Consider the following 26,539-nt stretch of genomic DNA (forward strand, 5'->3'; position numbering starts at 1 on the left):
CATTTTTGAGTTAATGCAGGAATGTTCATGAGCACTGCGGGAGATGTCAGATTAAAGAAAAACGCTCAGATAAAACACCGGTACTAATTTAGTGCGCGCAGTGATTCCCAACAGTGCGGGAACACAAGTACTCCAAGGAGTGTGTGTGTGTGTGTGTGTGTGTGTCTGCGTCCAGCGGCGCTGTGGCCTTGGATTAGAGCCCAGCTAATCTAAAAACTAACACAACTGCGCCATCATGTGTTCACATCGTGCAATTGCAGAAATAACCCAAAAGTCGTAACGTCAAAATTAAACGGATGTAGAGCAACCTGTGATTATGTTGCAACATCTCCTTAAGCCGACATCACAATCACTAAATTCTTTGAGCCGTCAGTTTGTTTCACTTTAACAGTCTATTCTTTTTACTCTATTTAGTCTGTTAAAGTAGAAATACTCAGTGTCCTGTGTAAGAACGCTAATGCACAAAGTACAATTAAATGTTAACATTATTTTACTAGCAAGAATGACCCTGCCTTCACAAAAGTACAAAACTGCTTTACATACACTCACCAGCCATTTTATTAGGTACACCTGTCTTGCGACAGATTGGTGACGTGTTCAGGCTTTATGCCGCCTCTCATCCTACGCTCAAAACAACATCCCGGTAGCCGCCTTATCAGCCCTGAGCCTCCAACAAGATGCACGTGTGGTACAAATGTGAAAATCCTAGGTGACTTCCTTCTTGAGTTATCGCAGTCATAAACTTGGGTGTCCACGCCCCTGACCATACCTTACCAGGCTTTCGTGGATGAGGGGTAAAATGATTCTTGAACATGAAGGAGTAATTTTGAGTAAGAATTTGGTGTAGCCTCAGTTTCCAGTTCTTAGCTGACAGCAGTGACACCCAGTGTGGTCTTCTGCTTCAAGGTTTGATAGGTGGTTTGTTCAGAGATGCTCTTCTGCATTACTTGGTTGTAATAACACTGTAAAAAAAGTTATGTACCTTTATGGTAAATTACTGGCAGCTGTGGTTGCCAGAATTTCAACCTGAAAAATCAATTGTAAATGTAGAACACGAAACGGTATACTATTCTGGTAACCTTGAATTTCACAGTAAAGATTTTTATTTTTTTTTAAATTTTATTTATTTATTTTTATTTTTTTTTTACAGTAAATAACTATGAATTTAAAAATGAATTATACAATTCTTTATGGGTAATTCATGTAAAAACAACGTATACTCCATTAACCTGATTACAGTCTTTCATTGTTAAATACAGTGAAACTGTATAAAATAAATATTCAAAAGTTCAATATTACAGTAAATTACTGGCAGTCGTTGTTTGCCTGAATTTCACTGTGGAAAATATAGTGATAATGCAGAATACATAATGGTATACTTTGTTGATAAATGTAAAATTCACAGTGAACTGTTGTTTTTTGTACAATAATTACATTGAAATAAAAAAGTAATATAATGTAAATCTGTTGTCAAAATACACTTTTAATAAGCTTGATTACAGTCTCCTATTGAAAAAGTAAAGAAGAGCTGTATAATACAATACATTTTTTTTATTTAAAAGTTCATATTTACATTCAATATGGCAGCTGTTGTAGCCAGAATGTCCCCGAAAAAATTAAGGTCCCACAAATGAGGTAATAAACATAATGTGGTCGATTGGCATAAAATTTACATTCAGTTACTTGTTGTTATAATTTGCTAGAAACATTAATAAAAACCAATAGAAACAATGATTAAACAGTTTATATTAAATAATCAAATTAATGACTAAAAAGGCACTAATATAATTAATATTAAACTTAATACAACCAAAAACAAAAATGTACATAATAAACAGTCAAATCAAATTTAAAACACTTGATACTTGCAGTGGTTTCACAAAGTTTCTTTTTTACCAGACTTGACAGTAGAAGGCTTTCAAGTCTCTGATGGTGTCGTAGGAACTAGAACAGGTTTTGGATCCAATGTGTTTGAGGACATAAAGGATTCTTAATTTATTCAGAAGAAACTAATGGATTGTTAAATACAGTCCTGATCAAAAGTTTAAGACCACTTGAAAAATGGCAAAAATAAATAAATTTTAAAAAATCATATTTCTATGGTTGGTTCTTAACAAGTTTCCAAGTAGAGCTTCAACATGCAACAAGAAGAAATGAGAGTGAGACAAAACATTTTTTGAGCATGCAATTTATTGAAAACAATGCTTAAACTGAAACAGGATGTTTTACAGCTGATTAAAAGTTTAGGAACACATGCCTTTAAAGGCCAAATCTGTGGAAAAATGTAGATTCATTGTCATTTTCTGTCACGTGGTCACACTGTCATGATGTTCTGATGGCAAAGGCAAAAAAAACCTTTTTGAACATGGTCGGGTTGTTGAACTGCATAAGCAGGGTCTCTCGCAGAACGCCATCGCTGCTGAGGTGGGATGCAGTATGACAGTCATTTCTTAAATGATCCTAAGGGCTATGGAACTAAAAAGTCAAGTGGTAGACCCAAAAAAAATTTCTACGCGCCACAGTGGAGGGGGCACCATAATGGTCTGGGGTGCATTTTCCTTTAGTGGAACAACGGAGCTTCAAGAGGGGCAGGGGTGTCAAACGGCCGCTGGCTGTGTCCAGATGTTGCAGAGAGCATCCCTCATGACTGAGGTCCCTCGTCTGTGTGGTAACGACCGGGTTTTTCAACAGGACAATGCTACGGTACACAAGGAATTCTTCCAGGAGACATCCTACATGTTCCCCTGATCTAAATCCAATTGAGAACCTTTGGGGATGGATGGCAAGGGACGTTTGCAAAAATGGACAACAGTTCCAGACAGTAGATGCCCTTCATGCAGCGGTGTTCATCACTTGGAGAAATGTTCCCACTCACCTCGTGGAAATGGTTGCATCAAGCACACGGCAACTAATTTTTGAAGTGATTAACAATAAAGGTGGAGGTTAGGAGGTAAGGTTACTCAGCTCATGTTTGGAACTGTGATTTCTGTTTGGGGAGGGGGGCGGATGTACAGGGTTTTTTTGGAGGTGTGGTCCTAAACTTGTTATCAGCTGTAAAACAGCCTGTTTCAGTTCAAGTGTTGTTTTCAATAAATTGCATGCTCAAAAAATGTTTTGTCTCACTCCCATTTCTTCTTGTTGCATGTTGAAGCTCTACTTGGAACCTTGTTAAGACCCAAACAGGCAAAATATGATTTTTTTTGCCATTTTTCAAGTGGTCTTAAACTTCTGATCGGGACTGTACAAGCTAAATATAACAGCAGTATGTTTTCTTCAGCCACATACATCACAGTGGACCAACAAGTGCAGTCTGTGTTCAGACAAGTTTTGAGCAATAGAAAAAAGCAGCTTATATGCAGTGTTGGGACTAACGCGTTATTAAGTAACGTGTTACAGTAACTACGTTATTATTGTGGTAACGAGCACGGTAACTAGTTATTATACCAAAATCAGGAACGCGTTAATCGTTACTGGGATTTAGATAGGCTCGTTATTTGTTACTTCTTGCGGTGGCTATCGCGGAGCTTCCACAGATTCAGTAACATTAGCAAGTGGTGGAGGCCAGCAGGTGGATGAGGGAAAGGGAAGGCAGGAGGAGCAGAGACCTGAGGCGGCCGCCGGTCCGAGTGTCAGGTGAACTGAACTTCAGGTAAGAAGTTATGACCTGCAGTCTATCTGGGTCAGATATAAACCAAGTTTAGGTGGAGTTTATTTTCATTATGCTGACTTTTTCGTACTGCGTGCTAGCTAGCATGACGGAGTTTCTATACAGCTGGGTGGGTGCTATGTTACTGATAGTGAACTTTATTTTGTTCATAAGGTTAATTATTAGAGTTGCCAGAATGAAAAAGACACAAAACTGGAGTTATTTTGTGTCTTTGCTGCACAGCTGCCTCTTCTCCTCTCATTCTCTCCCCCTCTCTCTCCTGTTTCTACTTCAATCATGAAACTGATCAATGATCAGCTGATCGGCTTTTCTCTCTTGTTTGTTTATCACCCACTTTGCGCCAGAAAGAGGAAACCAGCGGAAGTCGTGTTAAACAACAGCAGCACGTTTAAGCTTGATCAGCTGTTGTTAGAATTTATTTAATATTAATTTCTAGTATCAGCTGATGTTTGCTGGAGCCAGAGCTGTAAAAGCTGCTGGTCATGATATCGGTTTGGTTATCTGGTGAGAGGGAAACATGAAGATGAAACCAGGAGAAGTCCTTACTGAATCATCAGAGCTGAACAGGTGATGGAGAAACAGGTTTACCTTTTAGGTGACATAAATGAGTTGAAGGGAAGTTATGAACTGTTTCTGAGAGACAAATAACACCAGGATCCTTTTCTAAGTAGCTGACAGCTGGCAGCTGTGCAGGGGCGGGTCTAGCAAAGTGTTGCCAAGGGGGCCAGGTAGGGCATTAACAGGGAGAGGGGGGCACAAAGAAATACTTTTCTTTCTTATTCTCATTTAAAATGTCTAGCTTTTAAAAAATATTTATCTGAATCTTACAACAAACGATTGATAGATTGATACATATATACCATCAGAACAGTGAACATCACTGTCACAACAGCGTTTGTTTTCATTCAAAGGCTTTATGGTTTTTCCTATAGTGGTGGGCCGGCCAGTCGAAACGCCCGGGCCGATTTTTTGTCCCAGTCCAGCCCTGTATGCAGCTCATCTGCAGTCTGGAGTTACCTACATCTTCCTATTCAGAAGGCAGAATTTCCGAGTTCTGAGTACAATTGAAAGCACCACGACTGCAGTTTTTGTGTTGGATGTAAAAACCGCACATGACGCTGTGACGTAGGCCAGAATCATGTCAGCGATCAACAACATTCCAGGCGTGGGATTTCTCTCGTGGAAATATGCAGATTATTTTCTCCTTTCTATTGGTAGGTGGCACAGTGCACTTGTGGCAAGTAAGCAAGCTAGAAGACTGGCAATCTCGCTGGTTATCCAGTTACGGAAGCAACACACTAACAAGAGAATTCTGAGTAAAACCGAAGTTACTTTCCTTAGTAACTAGTTACTTTGAAAGTAACGAGTAACTTGAAGTAACTGAGTTACTTTTGCTAGAAGTAACTAATAATGTAACTAAATTACTAATTTAAAGTAACTTACCCAACACTGGGTATATGTGACATCCTTTATTTGTTGATGAAAACAAACAAACTGAAATGAAGTTATCAAGATGCATTGGAATATTGAATTGTATCGTTGACATGATAATTGCAATTGAATTGAAATGTGAGTAGGGCTGGGTACCAAAACTCGATACCTTTTTAGTACCAACCAAAACCGTTCGGTAGATACTGATACTGAAAAAAAGAATATTTTTCTGTACTTTTCCAATAAAATTTCTGTTAGTGAGCTCTCCTCCTTCTGCTGCTGCGCATCACATGCCAGCAGTGGCTTCGCGCATGAGCAAATCTTTTACCCCGCTGCATCTTTTTGTCTGGATGCAGTGGGGTAAAAATCATCTGTTCCATCTTCCACTCAGCCTTAAAAAGTTCCAGTTTCTTATTAACTGTCCTGAGAGTTTGTTTGAGGACTGACCTAACAGAGTCAGAGTATTTAAACTCTTTAATGCCCCGATTCAGAACGGTGTAGGTGAACCATTGTTTTTTTCACAAAAATATTGAAGAAACAGTACAACATCATATGACAAAATGCCCTAAAAATGTTTTGTCCTAAACAAGGTGGCAAACCTGGCTGACAGATGTGAAAATATTTTAAACAGTTGAAAACTGACTCAAACTTTACTCCTTCTATATCTGGTGTACCTTCAGTCTTGAGGTGTTCAACAGCAGAGTTGTACGTCTCTATGGTATGTTCAGCTCCACACTGATTTAGATTGCCACCCTGAAAAACAGATCGTAAATGGACTGGTTCTTATATAGCGCTTTTCTACTCATCTGAGCACTCAAAGCGCTTTACACAACTTGTGCATTCACCCATTCAGACCCATTCGCACAAGCAAGTGCTTTTTTTATAGCTAACATTCACACACATTCATACTCCGATGGATTTGGGGTTAGTATCTTGCCCAAGGATATTTGGCATGCAGACTAGGGGAAGCCAGGAATCGAACCACCAACCTTCCGATCAGTAGATGACCTGCTCTACCACCTGAGCTACAGCCACCCCACCCCAATGACACCTCGTGTCATTAAACAGTACCTACAGAAATGATGTGTACGACTAAAGCTTTCACAGAAGCCACCAATGCAATGTGAGCCCAAATGATCTCCACTAATGCAGAACATGGTTCCTTTGACTGTAGTTTTATCTATTTATTTGCTGAACCTAAGGGATTAACAACTTTGAAGATTTCTAGGTATAGCAGCAGTTTAAGACATGATGGACTTTGGTAAAAATAATAATACTTTTAAATATCTTACCATCACTAATGTCACACAATACATCTGATGAAGACTCAGGTGACTGCTCACCTGTTAAACATTTCTGACACAAATCAGTTTCTAAAAAACATTTCAAAGTCTCTCTTAGAGGTACATAGTATGCAAACTGATTCTCACTTCGTCCTAAAAAAGATTTCTTGGGCTCCGCATAGTTGAACATTTGTTTGAACAACTGTGCTCTGGAGTATGTTGTCCTCACTGGCCCTTTATGACTTGGATGCCTTGACCGCCTCAAAAAACATCAGATAATGTTGTTTCAGTTTTTAGAAGTGTAGTGAGCTTATTCGGAGTATATGACTCACTCAACTCCTATATTTTTTTAAAATTTCCTCTTTAGCTGCTCCTGGTAAATTAACTGGTGTTTGTTTCACAGTAAAGCTAGCTAAAAGCTAGCTTCAACTTGCTAGCATTAGCATGAACTTTCCAGAAAACTTAAAGAGGACTGAAGGCAAAGCCTGTGACAGAGGAACGCTTTCAACGCGACAAGAAAACTGGCCAAGCGAACTATGGTGAAAGTTGATATAGTTAAATGTATTTCACATCTAATGATATATTATATTGAAGTAGAAGGTTGACAACAAATACTTCCTGATCATTATAACCCCAACCCGTTCACTTTTTTTCCCTTTCATTTACAATTACGTTTAATTCCAATCTTTAATGCAGCCCTTTTACACAACATTTTTTTATTTACTTGCTGTCATTTTTAATATGACACTCATATCAGCTTGTTCTTTGTGGCTTTAACCACTACATTTCTATTTGGGGGGTTTTCACCTCGCCAATCCATATTGATGATGATGATGAATATTCACAAAGGTACTCATCTTCTGAAGGTATTCCTTGGCAAAGGCTGTAAGTCTGCAGCCAGGGGTTAATTTTTGCTCTTCTTCCCAACACTGGTTTGTAGCCAAGGGCATGGGGTTTTTCAAGCTGCAATAAACCATGATATTTATTTGGCCGATATTATAATATTGACCAGCAATACTGATGACAGCATCCAAGTTAAAGCCATTCAGGGCGATCTTTCCCTAGTGGTGAGTTTAGCTTTTTGTACTTGTTGTGTTCGTATTCTTTTCTTAAAGGAAGTTTTTAAAAAGATTTCATTCACTTTAGCATTTGAAATTACAAGTTACAGCGTGCTGGATCTGGATGTGAACCAGTGGTCCAGTAGTCTTCATAACAAGGATGCGCCCAATAAGTGGGCTATACAGTTTTATACAACAACAAAAACAAATTTATTATTATGACTATCTTCTTCTGGGTAGCGACGTGGCAGTCCTGCCTTTTCCCCCTGTGGAACTTCTCCACTTGATCCATGTCTGAGTTCGTCTGCATCTGCTCCTTTCCTGGAAAAAAGACAGAGAAAGAAAAACACCTCCCTAGCCTAACCTGGATTATTTTTATTATTAAAAAAAAGAAAAAAATATCAGCCAAACTCTAACCCTACATATGATGTGTAAGCATGTTTGCAAAATCCCTTCTGATGCTCTACATGTTAGGCTCAATAAATCAATTAACGCTGAATTGATGCTTTTTGACCCTTAATACGTGGAGTATCAACTCTTTATGAGCACAATAGAGATGTGTATATAAAATCAAACAAAAACAGTTTTATTTGATCATTTTATTTTTAACAAATCCCTCCTTTCACATGTATTCTACGTGTGAAACACAAAAACATGTGTTTCGTTTAGCCTGCTGTGTGATACTCAGCCTTTCTCTCTTAACTGGAATGGAATCCTGTGCTCAAGTCAGTGCTAAATCAGCTGTGGGCCTCCTTCACCTAGTTACTGGGTCTGTACAGACCATCACCGCGTCCACTCAGAATAGGGGCAGGAAATTTCTTTCCTCCAAATACCAAAACAAATCTGACCTTCATATCAAATATCTTGAGGAATTTCACCATAAAGTAACATTTATGGTGTTGCTACACAGGTGTGAGGTAACCTCTCTCACATTGGGTAAGATTCCTTCACTTTGAAATCCTTGTCCAATGGCTTCCTCCCCCGTCTCCTATAGGATTCTCTCCACACCTCTGCGCGTGCACACCTTGCTCACTGAGAAATGTGGGATGTGATGCCGATGTCTTCTTTGCCCGACCGGCAGCTGGCTCTATTCGGGTCCGGTGATGAGCTGCCATTGAGGATTCATCCCTCGGAATTGCGATTCCAAGATCACCTGCCTGGACCTCCCCCTAGCAGATGAACATAGAGAGCCAGGAGAGCCGAAGAGAATGGGGAAAATTCTTCTATTTCAAGTGCACATGCTGTACATCGTGCAAGCAGCCTTTCCAAAATAGCTGGAGACCACGCATTTTTTGACTCAACAACAAATACTCAACACATTTCACACACTCACACCTGCTTTTTGGCCTGCACACCTCTTTCTCTAATTATTTATCAACAACCACTCCTTTTTCACCTCTGCTACCTCGCCTTTATTACATCCTCTTAGCTAGCACCAGTGACTGGACAAAACACCTACCGTGGGTGGCTGTAGCTCAGCAGGTCAGAAGGTAGCAGAGCAGGTCAGCCACTAATCAGAAGGTCGGTGGTTCGATCCCAGGCTGCCTCCTGGCTGCATGCCAAATATCCTTGGGCAAGATACTAACCCCATATTTGCCTACTGGTGGTGGTCAGAGGGCCCGGTGGCGCCTGTGTCCGGCAGCTGTGGCTACAATGTAGCTTGCCATCCCCAGTGTGTGAATGAATGGGTGAATCCTGAGTCCAAATCCTTAAGGACTCAAGTCAGGCCATTTGCAGGCCATTTACCCACTGCTTTTCTCATCCTTTCTTTTGTCATGGTCAATTTATTCGCCTGGACGCTTTGGCTAAACCAACTTTACAAAACAAGTTTCCCCGAAGAGCCCGCTTCTCAGCTTAGCTGCCTACATTTCAGGACCTAGCTAAGGACGGTACTTACCCACACAAACACATTTAACTTACCGAAAAAAAGCCATGGGGCTTCGGGTCCGTCTGTGGGGTAGTCCACTTTACTAAAGAACACCTCAGGCTGTCACTATGAAACAGCTGGTCGTGATTTTGTAACGTAAACGCTGGACCTCCTCTCAGCGTGCGGCTCCATCTGCCCTTCCCGAACAGAGATAAGCAAGTTTCTCCGTGACTTCAGCTGCCAGTCAAAGCTGTCATGATGACGTTTCACCCCAATTTAACAGCTTTGTGTTACTAATTAGAATCAAACTTATAAGAAAGGAGACCCAATGAACATAAATCAGCCTGATGAGAACTACTGATAATGAAAGAAAGCATCTTTGGAAAAAAATGATCTGAGGAGATTTTTTTTTCTAATTTTAGCCTGACCCCAGTCCCATCCGCTAACATAGAGGAGGGTTTTTTTATGACCTATACTGCAGCCAAGACACTAGGCGGCGATAGAGATGTTTTGGCTTCATTTTTGGGGAGCATGTTTCCTCACAGTCAGACGCAACGGCTCAGTCACCTGATGCATTGTCTCCAAAATGTACATATAAATGAGACTTTTCAAAGAAACTGAATGTTACAGCTTTTGTAATACATTCTTCGACTGCTTTTGACCTTACGGACTACATCCCATTATTATTTGCTTAACATTATTTGTGTGGCATTTCATTTTTATTCATTTTAATTTCAGCAGGTGGTATCACACCCACTTTTCAGTCGCTTTTCCAAAACAATGATCTTTATTTTGTTATTTTCCTTACACTTAATCAAAGTATTAGTAAGAACAGTCACAGCATTCAGAGTGGATGGTTCATTTTATTTGACATTCAGTTTTTGTAAAATAACCAAGGCAATGCCAGGCATAAAGTCCAAAAACCAACATGAAGCATTTTAACAGAAAAGAAATGGCACTGAGAGCCACATTAAACAGAGCAGGTCCTAAAGCTGTTTTTGGATAAACTCAATGGACAAAAACAATTCATCTTAAACAAGAATCTGCAGGGAGTGTCGGGGAGAGCAGCCCCACAAGTACAATTCATCTCTACACATCTGTCAGTCAGAGGCAACAGTATCGAAGAGCAGATTTAAGAACGCATTCGGCAAATACAGTAAAACGTCTTTACAGAGCTCTCACTCCGTGGCAGCTATAGATTCCATTTCTGTATTTGCTCACACTCGAAAAATTATGATTTTTACAAAGAATTGTGAAAAGTGGAAACAATGAAACATCTGGATATCAGATGCAAGGCTAACTTTGCTGTCACACTGGTCAAAAATAGTTTTCTCTCTCTGGGATTTTAGTCACATTCAGTAAAGATCATCAAATATGAAAGTCTAACAGCAGTACTAGTTAAGTAGACAAAATACATCCTGAAATTATGATTGTAGAGCAAGCCAATTAGGAGCAACTAAAAAAATAAAGATTAAAAAAAAAAAGAAAAAAAAAAAAGAGATATTCAGGTTAACTTATTGTACTTGTATGTATGTGTGACTTTACAATCTCAAAAGGCATTACGGCCCCTTAGAGGAGCTTAACTGTAAAATGAATCCTGCTCAGTGTGAGGAGCACCAGTGATGGCTAAGACATTTGTTGGCACATTACCACAGTCACTGATGCGTATTTTAAGTCAATTCAGAAAAAAATGTAGAAAGAAAAACAAATCACAGGATGTAAATAATGCGTTAAAGATTGCATTTTTTTTTTAAAGCTTCACTGTCTGCATGTACTTTATATTAATCAGATGAATATTGAGCACAACACTGTGCTTATTACGTGCTAATAATCTGATGTCAAACTGTGCCAGACAGTATGAAAAAATGAAGCCACAGTTCGTAGCCTGAAGAGAGAAACTGCAACTTCTCCAACGTGGAGTAATAACCGAGCAAATACTTGAGGAATCAACAGCTGACAAGCATCTCATATTCATCATTTAATACTGAAATGCAAAATTCACATACAGCTGCCACTGACTGTTATCGCCCTCGTGGGGCGTCACGTCACATTTCATCTTACAGGTGATCTCAATGCAGGACGCAGTGGAAATGCGTCATGGCAAAAACCAAGTGTGTGTTTTAAACAGCTCAATTCATTAAAACCTTTTCAAGTGCTGTATTTAAGTTAAAAAAAAATCAACGTTGAAGGAATGGTGTTGGTAATAAAATAAGTTGTGTACAGAAAAGTCCTTAGGTTCACCTTTCAGAAGAACATGTGCAAAATACATCAAACTCTACATTTCATCTCTTTAAAAAAATAAACACAAAAAGTCAAAACAGCGTTGGTCAGGTTTGATCCTACACTGATCGTGTATTCATTCTCAACCCTGCAGTCCACGCTTCCTAATGTCAAGAATATGGTCATTCATACTAATAAGACCTTTAATAATAGTGCTAGTAAGTAATACTGCTGAGCGCTAATTAATGCGTCTCCTGTCCGTCTGCACCATGCTGATCCCACTCCTAACAGTAGAGGGCACCAGAGTGATCACACCAGCTTAAAAGATGCATCATATAGACTGGAGAAGCAGCAACACTGACTGGTCTCAAAGATCAAAGGCTTGATTTCCCAGCAGCTTCTTATCCAAAAATTCTCTTTGCTCTCAGGCACGTGAAGAAACAAAGAAAGGAAACTTTGGAGAAACCAAGCCCTCGTCTTACTTATATATATATATGTAAGTATATATATATTTATCAACACTCCTCTGGTTTAATATAGATTCCGTACAGAGCAACATTTATGTACATTACACACAAACAGATTGGGCCGTTTCCTCGTACACAGACATCAGAGGGTATTTGGTTGCCGACATCCACAGAACAGCTTTGGAGCATTGCTAGTAAAAAATGACATTAGTGCAAATATAACCCCAAAAGAAAAAAAAGGTAGAAAAAAAACATTGGTAGCAAGGTTATAGCACATTGGGGACAAACAAATTCTGTGGTCAGAGTGGCAGCAAGGTCTACATATAAGCGTGCATCAGGACTTGCCATCCTCAAGTTTTCAGTCTTTCACACTCATTTCAAAGCATATTTCTTCCTCGCCGTGCTTCATCTGCTAAATGCAGTAGCCAAAAGAAAGAGTGTGTTTTTGTGAAAAAAAGAAGAAAAAAAGAAGCTATGGCTCAATTTGCTGGTATCAACAATTTATGGAGTAAACTGACTGACGAGCAGGAAAACCCTAATGTCTTAGAAAATACAGGGTCTCTAATGTAACTGGATGAAAGGAGCCGATTGGCTCCTGCCATCAGCGATCAACAATGTGAATGATAGGTTGATCTGTTAGTGAGCTAAGCTTGCAACGGTAAGCGTGAGTGAGAACCATAAAATAGAGCTAATGAGGGCAAAATCCGAGCTCCTTATCAACTCTGTGGACTAATTTATACCTCGTCTCTCCATCTTCCCCTTAGTCCATTTGCAGCGTGTGGTATCCAATAAAGCAGTAATGTAAAAATGACCTTAAAAATAAAGTTGCTTTAACAGTAATACAAAAGTTTGGCGATGAGGAATAGAACTGTTTTTTTGCTGGGACCAGCCAAACAAGTCTGAATCAGATATTGAAGTAGTATAAAAGCAAAAGCTTGACACATGTAAGTTATTCAATGTGAACCAAGAGTTCACACTGCACCCCTCAGCTAGACCATACCATGTGTCCTCTGCTTAGCACCAGGCTTTAGGTCATGCGGCGACCTCAATAAACAACATTCAGTCTGCTAACGCTCAGTATTCACTAAATCACAACACTACTGACACCCAGCAGTGAAAAACAAAAAATGTGGAGAATTTCTAGACGTTATGAAATGTTAAGACTTTGTCACGGTATAAAATGCAACCATCAGTAATCGATAGTCTGATCAATTTTTCGATAAATCGTGGCACCCAAACACTATGAAATGTACAGCAGTGAAAGTTCAAGCTGTACAAACAAAGGCAGGAGCAACCATCGCCCTAAATGTCGGGCATCAAAAGGTAAGGGGTAAAAGCATGATTGTAGGGGGAAAAAAAGAAAAAGGCCGTGATGGAAATCAGATTTTCACATTTTCTGGACATGGTGTAAAACTCCCAATTCATTCTGAGATGAGATTACTGCATCCTGTTTTTTGTATTAAATTTGAATCCCTGTGAAAGAACATGTGGAAAACAACTGCACCTGTGATGATATCACTGCTGGCATGGGTTACACCTATCATGGGAAACCTTTCACTGCTCCAAGTACTAACATTTTATAAAGCTGCAATCATTGTCTTCTCTTTTTTTTTTTTTAATACCGAGTGATGAATTTCTGCTTAGAGATTGTTTTAGATCTTTTGAAACATAATATGGATATGAAGGAGTTGGACATGATGGGAGAGCCAACAGCAAACAGTTGGACAAGTACAATAGGGGATTATTTAGATTGTGTGATTATATATGCATGCATGCATGTATGTTGTGTGTGTGTTAAAATGGAGCTCAGGGGTTGAATGGAGGAGGGGGTGGAGGACGAGGAGGAGGTTCCACTGAAAGGGCAGTTGGTGGGTTAGATTGTGATGATGGACCAGTAGAGTTTTCCTGGCTGTCCACAAGGGAGACTGATTTTAGCTGAGGGAGGGATTCGGGTTCAGCAGGGTTCGCCTCTGCTTGGGTCAGTACCTGTGACGTTGGTTGGTGAAAGGTGGAGACAGAATGGCAGAGAGATGCAGGAGCGTCAGGTGTGTCTGATGTGCAAGAGGTAGAGAAAGAAGATGCAGAAGGGTGATCTGCAGGGGACTGGTGCGGCACAGAATCAGTTGCAAGAGGAGAAGAAGAACAAGACGAAGATGATAATGGAGGGTTGACGATGTGAGCAGACTGCATGCCAGTGGGGGAGGTGGAAGAGGAGGCTTCCCCAGCTGATGTGGTAGTTTCATTATCTCCCTCCTGCTCTACTGACGCTTCCTCTTTCCTATCATCCGGTAGAGTGCTGTGGTCCTCCTCCTGCTTGTTGCCTGGGGCTTCTTCCTGTCCTGCAGGGTTCTGATTGGCTGCAGGTGTATCTTGGGTAGCTCCGCCATTAGTTGGTGATTGGCTCTTGAGTTGTGAATGACAGAGAGGGCACGTTTCCTGGACATACAGCCATTTCTTCAGACAGCCAGCGTGGAAGAAATGACTGCACGGAGTGATCACAGCACTGGTCATGTCCTGGAACAAATCAAATTTCACATTAGCCTACCTTTTAAAGCCGCAGATTAACTCTCTCATGCATCCTCTTTATATAAACATAAAAACAGTTCATACCTGGAAGCAGATAGCACAGATGTCATTATACTGCTGCAGCTGTGTATTGCTAGCTGTGGGGAGGCTTTTTATCTTGTTTACAGCATCTCTCCTGAGCAGGAAGCTCTGCCAGCCCAGCTGGGCTCTGAGCCAGACATTATAGTACGAGTGGACCAAGATGATGGTGCTTCCCATCACACTCCACTCGCCAAATACAGTCTCTGATACACCATAGCACACCACGCACACCGCAACCTGGCGAGGGAACAAATCACTGACAGTGAGGCAGAGACCGTGCTGATGCATTAGATGACAGTGTCTGTTTACAGTCAGAAGGCACAACTTAGCAAAGAGTTGGTGTATGTGTGTGTGACATACCAGAAACTCCAGCAATCTGTAGGTCCCATTTACACAATATATGACTTCATCCATGTTCTCCACTGGAGCTTTACGAAACTCCTCCACCATGAAGAGAACATAGATCAACAGAGTGCCAAGGACCTGGCGGTACAGTGTTTCAGAGTTATTATGGAATTAAAAAACAAGCAAATATAAATGTTTAATTAGTATTAGGCTCAACTGTTTGGGTAGAGCAAGTTTAAACTATTTAATTAAATGTTTTTGCACACTGCGATGCGGTTGTATGTTACCTGGAGAGAGGTGAGGATTGAGGAGGAGATGATGATGAGAAGCCAGAAGTCCATGTGGAAGAACTGGCAGATCATATAAGCCATGTACGCTGGAAAGATCAGCAGGAAGAGACAGAGAGAAACTGCACGGAAGTGCTTCCACAAACTCCTACGGGACAGGCAGCAAAACGAGCATATGAGAAAGCAGTCAGGTTGATAGCAGGCTTTGCATACACACATTGAGTCAGATTACATTTATTGATGTCAAAAAGACTAACTGCCTGTTTAGGTAGGAATGAAGAAAGAAGGACTGTACACTGTAGTGTTACTTAATTTATGATGTTAGCATGAGTTGTACTGATGACCACAGATAATGAATACTGTGATAATTAACTAACTGCCCATAGTTATTAATAGTTGTTTATGATTAGTAAAAAATAAAACAAACAGTGGGACACAGAGTTTTCTTAAAAATAAACACATAAAAAAAGTCTTTGGTATATTCTCTTACTTGTCTCTAGATGCTCCCAGGGCTAGGACTATAGGATCTGCTATCTCCAGCATGGACTGCAGGATGGAAGCAACAACAATAAAGAGGATGATAGAGAGAAGGAAGGCTCTGTGGATGACCTGCAGCTCAATGAGGCCAGTTTGGACCGCAAGGATTAGCAAGGTGATACCTTCAGTCATCCCCCTGCACAGAGAGGAAACAAATTAGAGTTAACACACCACACAATTATATGCCTTGGCTTTGCACTCAAGTTGGAGATCATATACACGTTTATCCAGACTTGACTTTTGGGTATACAATGTCAATTATTTTATCCTATTGGACAGTTGTGTGAAATGCAGACATCCTTAAAGAATAGTTCCAGATATGTGTTTCCACACGAATGGGATAAATAGTCAGAAAACATATTGCCTCCAGTCATGATGGTTACTGGGACAGAGAGGCTAAAACAGACTAAACTAATTAAAAGAAACATACCAGAAGACATCAAGAAAATAAAAACCTTGCTGACCTGTGCATGGTGTTGTCATTCATGAAGGCTCTGTAGCCCTGCAGGTAGAACTTGCACAGTGTAAGAACGCCCAGCGCAATGAAAGAAACTGTGAAAACCAGACCCAGCAGAGAGTACGGTGTACTACAGCATTCTGCGATACTGGAGAAAGGAGGAGCAAATTACTTAGAGAACATGACAAAAAAAACAACAACAACTTTCTAAACAATTTTAAATATTTAGATCACGTCCTTAAAGTTCTGATAAGTATCTCAGTCGTCTGCTTTAACTTAATTCTGTCCACCAGTGCAAAACATGGGTTATTTAGCACTGTGACAAATGGATCTAACACATCTTTTAGAATTTCCTCTTGACACATTTCTGCAAAATTATCTCAAAATCTAAAAACTTGCTTTACTCAAACTCTGCAGACTGACTTGCTTTGCAATCTAATGTCTCTGTAATTGTAAAAAGCGTCTGGATGGCTACTGGACGCTTTTCAGACGCTTTTCTTTGCAAGCTCCTTTGACTACGATGACCTGGATGACTGAGAACCTTCACAGACATACCTGCCCTTCAATGATACAAGGCACTAAATAGACAAACACCTTCTAAAGGGTCAGTGACGTAAAATGTAAAGTGTCTTGCAGCCTGATTTATGGTCTTACCTTGTAAGAAAAAGGAAAAGCAGCCTCTCTCTGGAGGTAGGCTGGTCTCTTGTGCTGAAGTAGGAGTATATCTGCAGAGCAAACAGCACGAGCCAAAAACACATGAAGAGAACTGGAAGGACCAGCTGGTTCCACAGGGACATTCCCAAAGCAAGAAGCCCGTACACTTCTACCACCTGCAGGACAGAAAAAGACCGAAATAAAGAATACCTTTGATACCATCTACAGGAAAATATCTCAGAACTGAAATCCTGTCACAGAAACTGAAAAGCTTGCAACATCAGCCCACAATAAATACCTGAGCCAGCTCTCTGTAGGCAGTCTTGGCCAGGTTATATGGTACCAGCAAGTTAGACGCCAGGAAGTAAATGACCTCCAGGCCTGTGAAGATCATTGAGAACTTATTGATGAAGACGATGGTCTCGAGTGGGACCAGACACAGTCTAGCCACTAGAGGGAGGAGGTGAGCAGAGAACAGCCAAATCCTCTTGGTTTGCATCACACAGGAACAAAGTGTACAAACTACCAGCTGACCTGAAAGAAGACACACATACACACATACACACATATATAAAACAAAGTTGAATAAATGACTAAAGACACTATTATCACTCTGATTTTAAAACGGTTTTTGTGATGTGGTACTTATCATTTTCGTGTAACTGACAATTAAAAGAAAATTTATCAGAATATTTATAGCTCTCCTAGAGTGGTGAAAATGTGTCACACACCAAAAAGCAACAAACATTTAAAAGAGAAGAGAAGATGCTTTAATCTCACATTGCTCCTTACAGTAGCATATTTTTGTCACTGTACTCATCTTATTTTTGCTTTCTCAGGCTTTCACTACGCAGTAAAAGCAGCACTCTGCGGTCTATTTATAGCACAGGAGACTCCATCTATACTCTCTAGTAAGTTGAAAGTAGGTCCTAAAAACACAGACTCTACAGCATTTTCTATTTAGAAAATGATTAATTTTTACATAATTAAGCATATCAGCAACAGACATAATGAAAAACTACAAGAGGCTGTTCTTTTTGTTTTCCCACCCAGAGGAAGACTGAAGCACATACGTATGTGAGCACTTCTTAATTCTGGAATTGGTACAAATTAGGTCCCTTCATAATCCCATTAATGTGGATGCCGTGGCATTAGGTATTCATATAATTAATGAAAGTGCTCACATGGACATGAGAGCAATGCTAAATATGTACATATGTGCAGCCAAGTATTTTATTTCCACTTTTTCTGTTAAAAAGACAAAAACAAGGTGTGCTCATTCCTGTTACACAAAAATGTCTTAAGGAAAAGACTCAAGTGTCTGCTTTTCTTTTGCCAGTACCTGTATGCATCTTCTTAGCAACTTTGCACAGTCTACTATAGTCCATGAATGTTTACTGACCCAGGTTACACAAATTCAATGAAAATCTCAATTTACTGCCCCATGCGGGGTCTAAAAACACAATCCCGAAATGAAGACTGTTTTCTTTTGGATGAAATTCACACAGACCCATGGCAACAGATGCATCCTACTCGTCATATGCTCTGAATACTATGCCCATTCAGTTTAGCCATTTGGTTAGAGCATATGAATTCTGAGCTTTAGTCTTGCTGGTTGTACTGCAGTGCTACGAGGTGCCAATCTAGAAAATTAATGTTCCTATACTTTGTACAGCAGTATGTGCAGCCATTAAAAAGAAGGAACAAGTCAAATTTAAATAAATAAATCTCTTTCTGCTGCCCAAGTGGGTCTACGGGTCTGTATCTATTAGTGGTGCAACGGATCACGGTTGATCCGTAATTCGAACCGATCCCACTCCACGGTTCGGCACGCACGTGATCCGAAGATTTGAAAAAGAAGAAAAAAATAAGTATGTGTATGGTACGCGTGGTGGGTCTGTCAAGCGATAGTTATGTCCAGCGCTAGCGGTTCACGTGGAGGAGCAGAGGAGTTTGCAGTATTTAAGCAGCCCTTTGCTGCCCAGTCCAAAAAGCTATTATAAAAGCTATTGGGGTGTTTAGCTGCAGATGGGAGGCCGTATTCAGTTGTGCAAAACAAGGGGTTTAAACTATGATGAACGTGCTTGAGCCACGCTATGATATCCCGTTCGCGTCCACTTTAGTGGCAAGATCATTCCAAGCATGTATGAGCAGGAAAAGATTTAAGTTATGGCTGAACTGTCCCAGGCATCTTCTGTTGCCCTAACTACTACAAATGGGTGGACCTTCAGGGCAACGGAAAGCTACGTGACCGTGACAGCTCATTATATCACAGCAGAGTGCGATATAATGAGCGTTATGTATTATTGTAGGGTCTAACTTAGAATATAAAGCACCTTGAGGCGACTGTTGTGCGCTTTATAAATAAAATTGAATTGAATTGAATTGAGTGGTAGATACAAAGACTGTACTGCCCTATATTGTACCATAATTTTTTTTTTTTAATAATTGCATGGGATGAGTCTTGAGTTGAATGTTTTCAACAGGCAAAAAAATACTTCAATAAGTAAATAAGTAAATGTTACATTTTTGTCTTTTTTCTTTTTTGCTGATCCGAAAATTGATCCGATCCATGACTTAAAGCCGTGAGATTTTTGATCCGTTGCACCACTAGTATCTATGTGCAATACATTGGTACCTCATCATTCACATTCTTCAATAATATGAATGTTGAACAATTATACCTATGAGTGCAGTGGTGAATCTGTTCATGGAGAGAGGTTCCAGGTAGACAGGGCCTTCATAACCAGAATCCAGTTCACTGCGAACATAATCCCTGACAGAGAAAAACTAAAACAATCAATACAGAGGAAATTCTCACAATGTCCAGTCCTTCACATGAATTAACAAGAGGAAAACTGTCATACATACACACAGCAGTATTTAAAAGAGGAGTAGTGGCATCTTGTTAGCTATTCTGGTAGATTTAAGTTTCCGTGAATGTTTACCTTGACACTTGGTGACCAGCAAACAGCAGCAGGGCCGTAAGAACATACAGGTAAAGTTTAACCAGGTGCTGACGAGGCAGAGTCAGAAGCACCAAGCTCAAGATGTAACCTGTGAAGTAGCCATAAATATAAAAGAAATACAAGAAAGTCATGCATTCTGAAAGGCATCCGTCTTCCTGTTTGCAGACCAGAGTGCATTTTAAAACACATAAATAAAGCGTATGACAGATGTTTATGACATAGTTGGGGGGAAGTTATTTTTGACAAACTGCAGAAAGCCTTACCATACAATAGCCTACTACCTAAAACCGTGTCTAAAAGCACTTCAGTGCAAAGCCAAATTTATTTTTACTGCCCTGCTCTCCCTTCTTTCTTTCCACCCACAGTGCTCATCAGCACATACCAAGCCTATTGGCTCATTAACCAACTGCAGCCAAGTTTGAGAGCTCACACTGCCAAAACACAAAGAAAACTCAACAATAGCTTTATTTCAGCTAGGTTAAATTACAAAATAGAACGAGGCCTAGCTATTTCATTTATGTTACTTTCAGTGTTTCTGTGTCACTGTAAATGTATCTGGCTAACCACTTGTGCTGCAAAGACATTTTGTAATTCAAAACTGAATTAAGAACTTTGTGTTTGAGTACTGGTTTTCTGAGTTTCTAGTGTGTCTTAAAAGACACACTATACCTTTGTATAGCGCTTTACTAGTCCCTAAGGACCCCAAAGTGCTTTACACTTTCAGTCATCCACCCATTCACACACACATTCACACACTGATGATGGCAAGCTACATTGTAGCCACAGCCACCTGACAGAGGCGAGTCTGTTGGACACTGGCGCCACCGGGCCCTCTGACCACCACCAGTAGGCAACGGGTGAAGTGTCTTGCCCAAGGACACAACGACGGAGACCGTTCAAGCCGGGGCTCGAACCGGCAACCTTCCGATTACAAGGCAAACTCCCAATTCTTGAGCCACGATTGCCACACTGTCAAATAATCCCTCTCAATCACTACAGAGCTGAGCCTTGTGGCTTACTGACTAATACCACACGTGAGTTTCTGAATGGAAAAAGAAATCACGCACTTTCAACCAACAGAGGTAAAACAGTAATGCATGGCATATAACACTGTTTCAGTGCAGGTCATGATAACCTGACTACAGGGAAGTACACATGATGTTTTCAAATGAGGAACTCTTTAATGTGGTACAGACAGTGCAAAGCATTTAAACAAAGTGTCTCAGTTACACCAAACATTTTCTTAAGTTTTAATACAGGAAAGGTGGCACTGACCTACGTAGTGCAGGTAGAGGGCCAGGTACTTGTACTGAAAAAGGGGGTTATTGGAAAGGCTGGAGCGCTGGATCTTCTGGAAGAAGGAGCTGACATCCCAGCGGTAGAGGACATCCAACAGCATGATGCTGGGAACACGCAGACCCACATTGAGCACAGCCTCTACGCGGTCCTTCACTGCCATGGTTTCAGTTTAAGCTCTGATCCGAAGGCAGAACTGACCACTAAGACGTGATGTTAATAGTGGGTGGTCTGTAGCAAAAGAGAGAAAATGCAAATAAACAAAGGAAGATGGAGTCTTAATATGAAGTAGTTATAGGAGGTGAGAGTAGGAAAACAGAAGGAGAGATGAAAGCCAAAACAAAGGCAACAAAATATAAATTCAGTTATTATAAAAGTCAAAGGAAAAGCTGTGAGCTACAGAGGAAGAAAAGACAGAAGAAAAGACGAAAGACTTAAGAGGTCAATCACAAAACTGTCTCATTCATTTGTGGTCTAAACGTAAAGGTAAAACTCAACAATTGTTACATTATTACCACAAATTTTTATAATAAGTTACTAACATGACCGAAAATCATTTTAAAGTTTCTAAAGGCTAGCATACTGACAGTGTTTTGTTTTTTTCCTGATGCAAACAGGACTTTCAAGGAGACTATTGACTAAAGTACAATGGGTCCAGAGACAAAGAATTGCAGTTACCTTACTTAAAGGAAGTTTTTGGCTATTTTATAAACAAATACAACAGAAACTAGAAAGTCTACTTTGCTATTTTGGTATTTTGCTTTGGTAGAATCCCAAAACATCTTTGGTGGACATATTTTATTTTTTTCTAAATGAAGGAAACCCCTTTGCCACAACAGCATAACAGAATAACTAAGGTAACTAATTCACTAGTCAGAACAGAATATAAGAATTGGCACCATCCACAACACACAAACCTATGCCAAATATGGTTACCCACTACTTCCAGTAGTTATCAGTTTACCCTGAAACCTACATACAGCCCCTCATTTTCTAAATCAAAGTACTGCAGAACCACACTGGTTAGTGTCATGTCTTACTTTTTACCTTGCTCATTTACAAATTCCTGTCACAGAGATCAAGATGGTTGCTGCCATATGCCACATCTTTCGGTTAGTGGTTGTGGTGTCATAACAGCTCAGGAACAACAGTTAACTGTTGATTTATATCAATAAATTGCAGATTATTAGTTTAATTCACTACTTCTTTTGCCCATGCCTAAATATGTACTTATTTATTCAAGCACAGCACTAACATTAAGTGGCATACAGCTGGGAAACATTGAGCATTTTCTCACCATCTTAACTAAAGCCAATCAAGTGATGCTGTGTACATAAGAACTCCAATGTACTCTTCTGTAGGAGTTGGTGTTGAAACCCAGATAATTTTGACATGATTTTAAGAAGGCTGTTGCAATAATAACCAACAAGAAATTCTCAAAATGCTGCTAACAGTATTTTTATAGGTCCAGGCAGAAAGCACTACTGTCAGCCACAATTCACTTTGTTTACCGTCATCCACCCATACAGGAATGCCAGAAACTTGATCCTGGGAACAACAGCTAGTCTTGAATAGGTTATTATTACCAAGATTCCAAAGAAACATTGCACGGTTGACCCAGCTAAAAACAGCTTCATCTACAACTGTAATTTGCATAGTCAAATCGGTGGGTCAATAATCAACCTAGACATGTAAATCTGTCCAGGCCTTTCTATTTGCTACCACACAATCACCAACAGCACAGAATCCACCATGGGAAACTGTGAAAGTACAGCATGTGGTAACACATTCAGATGTTTTAATGCAGGTGCAACTCAAAAGGTCAAGTCTGACAAATGGCATAAGAGGCATACTTGCAAAATCTGCAGTTCACATTTAAAAAAAGCACACATACTGTTCTGTTGCGCTGACAGAATGGTTACACTTCTTCTCTCTTTGCCAAAATAATTTCCTGGTTTACTTACACCTTTATTAACACTATCTGGGGGTGAGCAATGCGGTGGCGGATATAAACATACAAAATACAATTTCTACAAGTCAAAATAGTTTACAAAACATGAAATATATAAAGAAAGAATATGTTGACTTATTATATCAACACAGATCCTGATGGAAAATCTAATGGATGGGATTAAAGAAAAAAAAACAAAACATTTTAACTCGCATCTATGGTTCTATACATACACTAGCCAATATCAGTGTTATCCTGGCTTAAAATGGGCTTTTGGTGGACAACTAGTCATATAAGCATGATCAGTTAGCATACAGTCAGTTACCCTATCTCTGGATTTTCCTACTTATTTGATAAACAAAATGTTTTATATGCTTGAGTAAATGGCACCTGCATTAACAGAACAGATTAAAATTAGTTTGACTACATTTTCTGATGATTTGGTGGGTGCTAAAGGTTGTTCAATGTAGGAAAATTCTTGAATATGTACAGGTTTTCAACCATTTCAACGACTGACCTCAAAGTTATGAAATGCTATTAAAAAAATGGCATAAAACATCTCTTACACAAATGTTGAAGTTAGTAAAACATAAAAAGATTTGTTTAAAGATTGCATTTCAGTTTTGTTTCCTTCCACCTACTAAATCCCATCACTGCCACTACTGCATGATGCAAAGCAAACACACCAAATGTAATCAATGCAACTTAATATATTATTTCTAACGTATTAACCTCAAAGTGATGAAACCTCTCACAGTGATCATGGATTACTCCAATGAAATCTGAGCATGTTTGGAAAACTCGAGGCTCTCCAACAAATCAGCAATTGTTAATCAGGCTCTCTCCCAGAAGCGCTGGAGCTTAAGGAAATTCAAAGCCTCACAAAAGTGAATTCCACAGAGCAACATGTTGCCCTCTTTTTTCCTGCCCTTTTCCAAACAACATAGCTCCTGCACACAAAAATTAGCTGCTTACAACCCCTTCGTTTAAGTGCCCTTTAATACCTGCGTGAAGTTTTAGAGGAACATTTCACCGTGAGTGCTAGTTTTTAAAAAAGAAACGTCACGAATCTACAAAGTTTCAATCCACTCCATTTAAACAAAGCTCTTACATTTCTTTTCCTTCTTGAGTTGCCAACAGCAGTGTTTCCATCTCTTATCCCAGCATCCCGTAGCAGGAACCCGTTAACTTACATAACTTTAAATTTACCACGACTATCACTGCCCAGACAGACATCACTTTGCAGAATCTGAACTTATATAACAAGGCTGTCTACCAATTAATTTTTATCCGTTATAATCCTTTGACAGCTGTAGGGTATATTGTGGTGTATTTGGTCTAATGGCTGCATACCATTTACTAGTTTAACTGAAGCACCGGCAATGAAAACGTTATGGATGAGTGAGTGCTGCAACGACTGTGCTACGCCATGAACTCTAGTAACCCCTCTGTCTCGACGGAAAAAAAATTCTCGCAAAACGCCGCAAATACGGCAATATTTTGCTTGCTATACTGGTCTGTATCGTCCACGAATACTTATAACAGACACGCCAATGCATGCCTACGGTTTCCACGCAGTTTCGTGGATGTAAAAGTGATAGAAATAGCGAGCTATGACAGCGTACGTGCGCTATGTGATGAGCTGCATCAAGCTAACGCTTTCAGCTAGCATCACTGTCACCGAGCCGAGGAACTACTAACAACAACAACGTAGCTTATGTTTAACACAGCAGGAAATAAAACACTCCGAACGAATCAGCTTGCTTTTGACCTTACAAATTAAGGCGCTAGCCTTCGCACATATTCACATAAAATGTTCTAGCTTATAACGCTTGAGGATTACCATAACCTGCTCCCCTAGGCAAGTAAGCCCAAATGTAGCAGACTGGGACACTCGGCTAGCAACCAGTTATGGCACGTAGACAAATTTCTTTAAAAAAAATAAGAACTTACGTTTGAAGGACGATGTTCGCACAATGTACAACTGTTTCTGGATGCCTTACGGGTCGGATATCGACCATTTTAACTCGCCACCGCCCGAGTTAACGGTCCTCCCGGAGTGAGCACTTCACGCTGAAACGACGCGGCCCATCCGCTCATCTTACCTAGCGGCCATTATCCAAGTTACCAAGCAAGATGTACCGAGCATGCGCAATGTTACCGTCCCGTACAGAAAGAACAGGTTATATCTTTTTAACCTGACAAAGCTTTTTATTCACAACATATTGTCAAAGACTGTTATAAAGTGGAATTAGGATGTGTGATATTTTTTGTCACTCAATTAATGGCAAAAAATAAATTTGGGAGGGGAATGAAACATTACAGAAATAAGTCATCATAGTATATTAACAAACGCCTAAAATATTTCATCATCATCATCATCATCGTTTATTTATATAGCACTTTAAAAACACACAAGGCTGACCAAAGTGCTGAACAATAGAAACATAATAGATACCATAAGAATAATAAATACGATAAAATAATAAACATAGCGAAAACAATAAAATATAAGTAAATACAAGTCAGTCAACCACTGAGTCAAAAGCCAGTGAATAAAAATGCGTTTTCAATCTGGATTTAAAAACCAGCACTGATGTCGATTGCCTAATGTGAAGAGGGGGTTTATTTATTTATTTATTTATTTATTTATTTATTTATTTATTTATTTATTTATATTTAGCTAGGAACAAAACCTGAAAGTAAAATTAAAGGAGAGGCCTAATGCATAGCCTAAGGTGGTGGCCAGTCACTTTACTTACTTTAATTGTGTTTGATTTTACAAGTTTTATGGAATTGTTAGGTTTATATGAATGAGATATTCTCCCGGCAGTGCGGATAAGCATAAATTCCCCTTTCGCCAGGCAAGTTATAGTAGAACAAAGGTGTGTTTTGGTCGTCAAAAAGACTGTTGTTTTTGGGAGGGGTTAGCAAACATTCCTATTAAGCATTTATATATTGGTTTAAGAAGTACATACTTCTCAAACCAATACTATTAGTATCCTTATCCTTGCGTGGACATAGACTATTTTCACTTTCATTTATTTATATTGTACATAGTATGTTTTTAAAACGTACTTCTAATTTAATATGACACTTTGATTGCCTTTGTTTCAATTATATTTACACCTTATTTCTCTAGTTCATATAAATATTTTAAGGGTGCATCTGTAACTAAACAATTTCTGATTCTGATTCTAGACCATGGTAAATCATAATGTGTTTCCTGCTGTGAAATTAGACTTGTATCAAGATACATAATGCATAGCATAAGGTAGTGGTCAGTCATTGAACCGTGACAATTAGATACTCGACAGTTTTATTTTGAATATAGCTGAAATATTTCTTATGGCAGGCATATATACACAATTCAAAGGATTGTATTTTAAAGTAACGAGCTTTTGTCACTATAGCAACAAAGCCTCCTTTTTCAATTACGTCAC

At 39.6% G+C, this 26,539-nt stretch overlaps 1 protein-coding gene across 2 annotated transcripts; it reads right to left on the bottom strand.

Annotated features, from left to right (window-relative positions):
- Positions 1–10,149: 10,149 nt before the first annotated feature.
- Positions 10,150–25,219, bottom strand: LOC102795334 (RING finger protein 145-like). Of its 2 annotated transcripts, XM_087847383.1 has the most exons (12): positions 25,050–25,219; positions 21,125–21,376; positions 19,829–19,937; positions 19,565–19,656; positions 17,179–17,414; positions 16,881–17,056; positions 16,234–16,374; positions 15,723–15,905; positions 15,233–15,380; positions 14,961–15,083; positions 14,604–14,837; positions 10,150–14,507 (listed from the first exon to the last, which is right to left on the bottom strand). In XM_087847383.1, the coding sequence occupies exons 2-12, from the start codon at positions 21,306–21,308 to the stop codon at positions 13,800–13,802; spliced, it is 2,334 nt and encodes a 777-aa protein (XP_087703509.1). In that variant the 5' UTR covers positions 21,309–21,376; positions 25,050–25,219; the 3' UTR covers positions 10,150–13,799. The 2 variants fall into 2 exon arrangements, with proteins under 2 accessions (XP_087703509.1, XP_087703508.1); XM_087847382.1 differs by having other exon boundaries at positions 14,604–15,083.
- Positions 25,220–26,539: the final 1,320 nt, after the last annotated feature.

Source organism: Neolamprologus brichardi, chromosome 10, assembly GCF_056152115.1.
Source record: "Neolamprologus brichardi isolate AB-2024 chromosome 10, ASM5615211v1, whole genome shotgun sequence".
NCBI classification, from domain to species: domain Eukaryota; kingdom Metazoa; phylum Chordata; class Actinopteri; order Cichliformes; family Cichlidae; genus Neolamprologus; species Neolamprologus brichardi.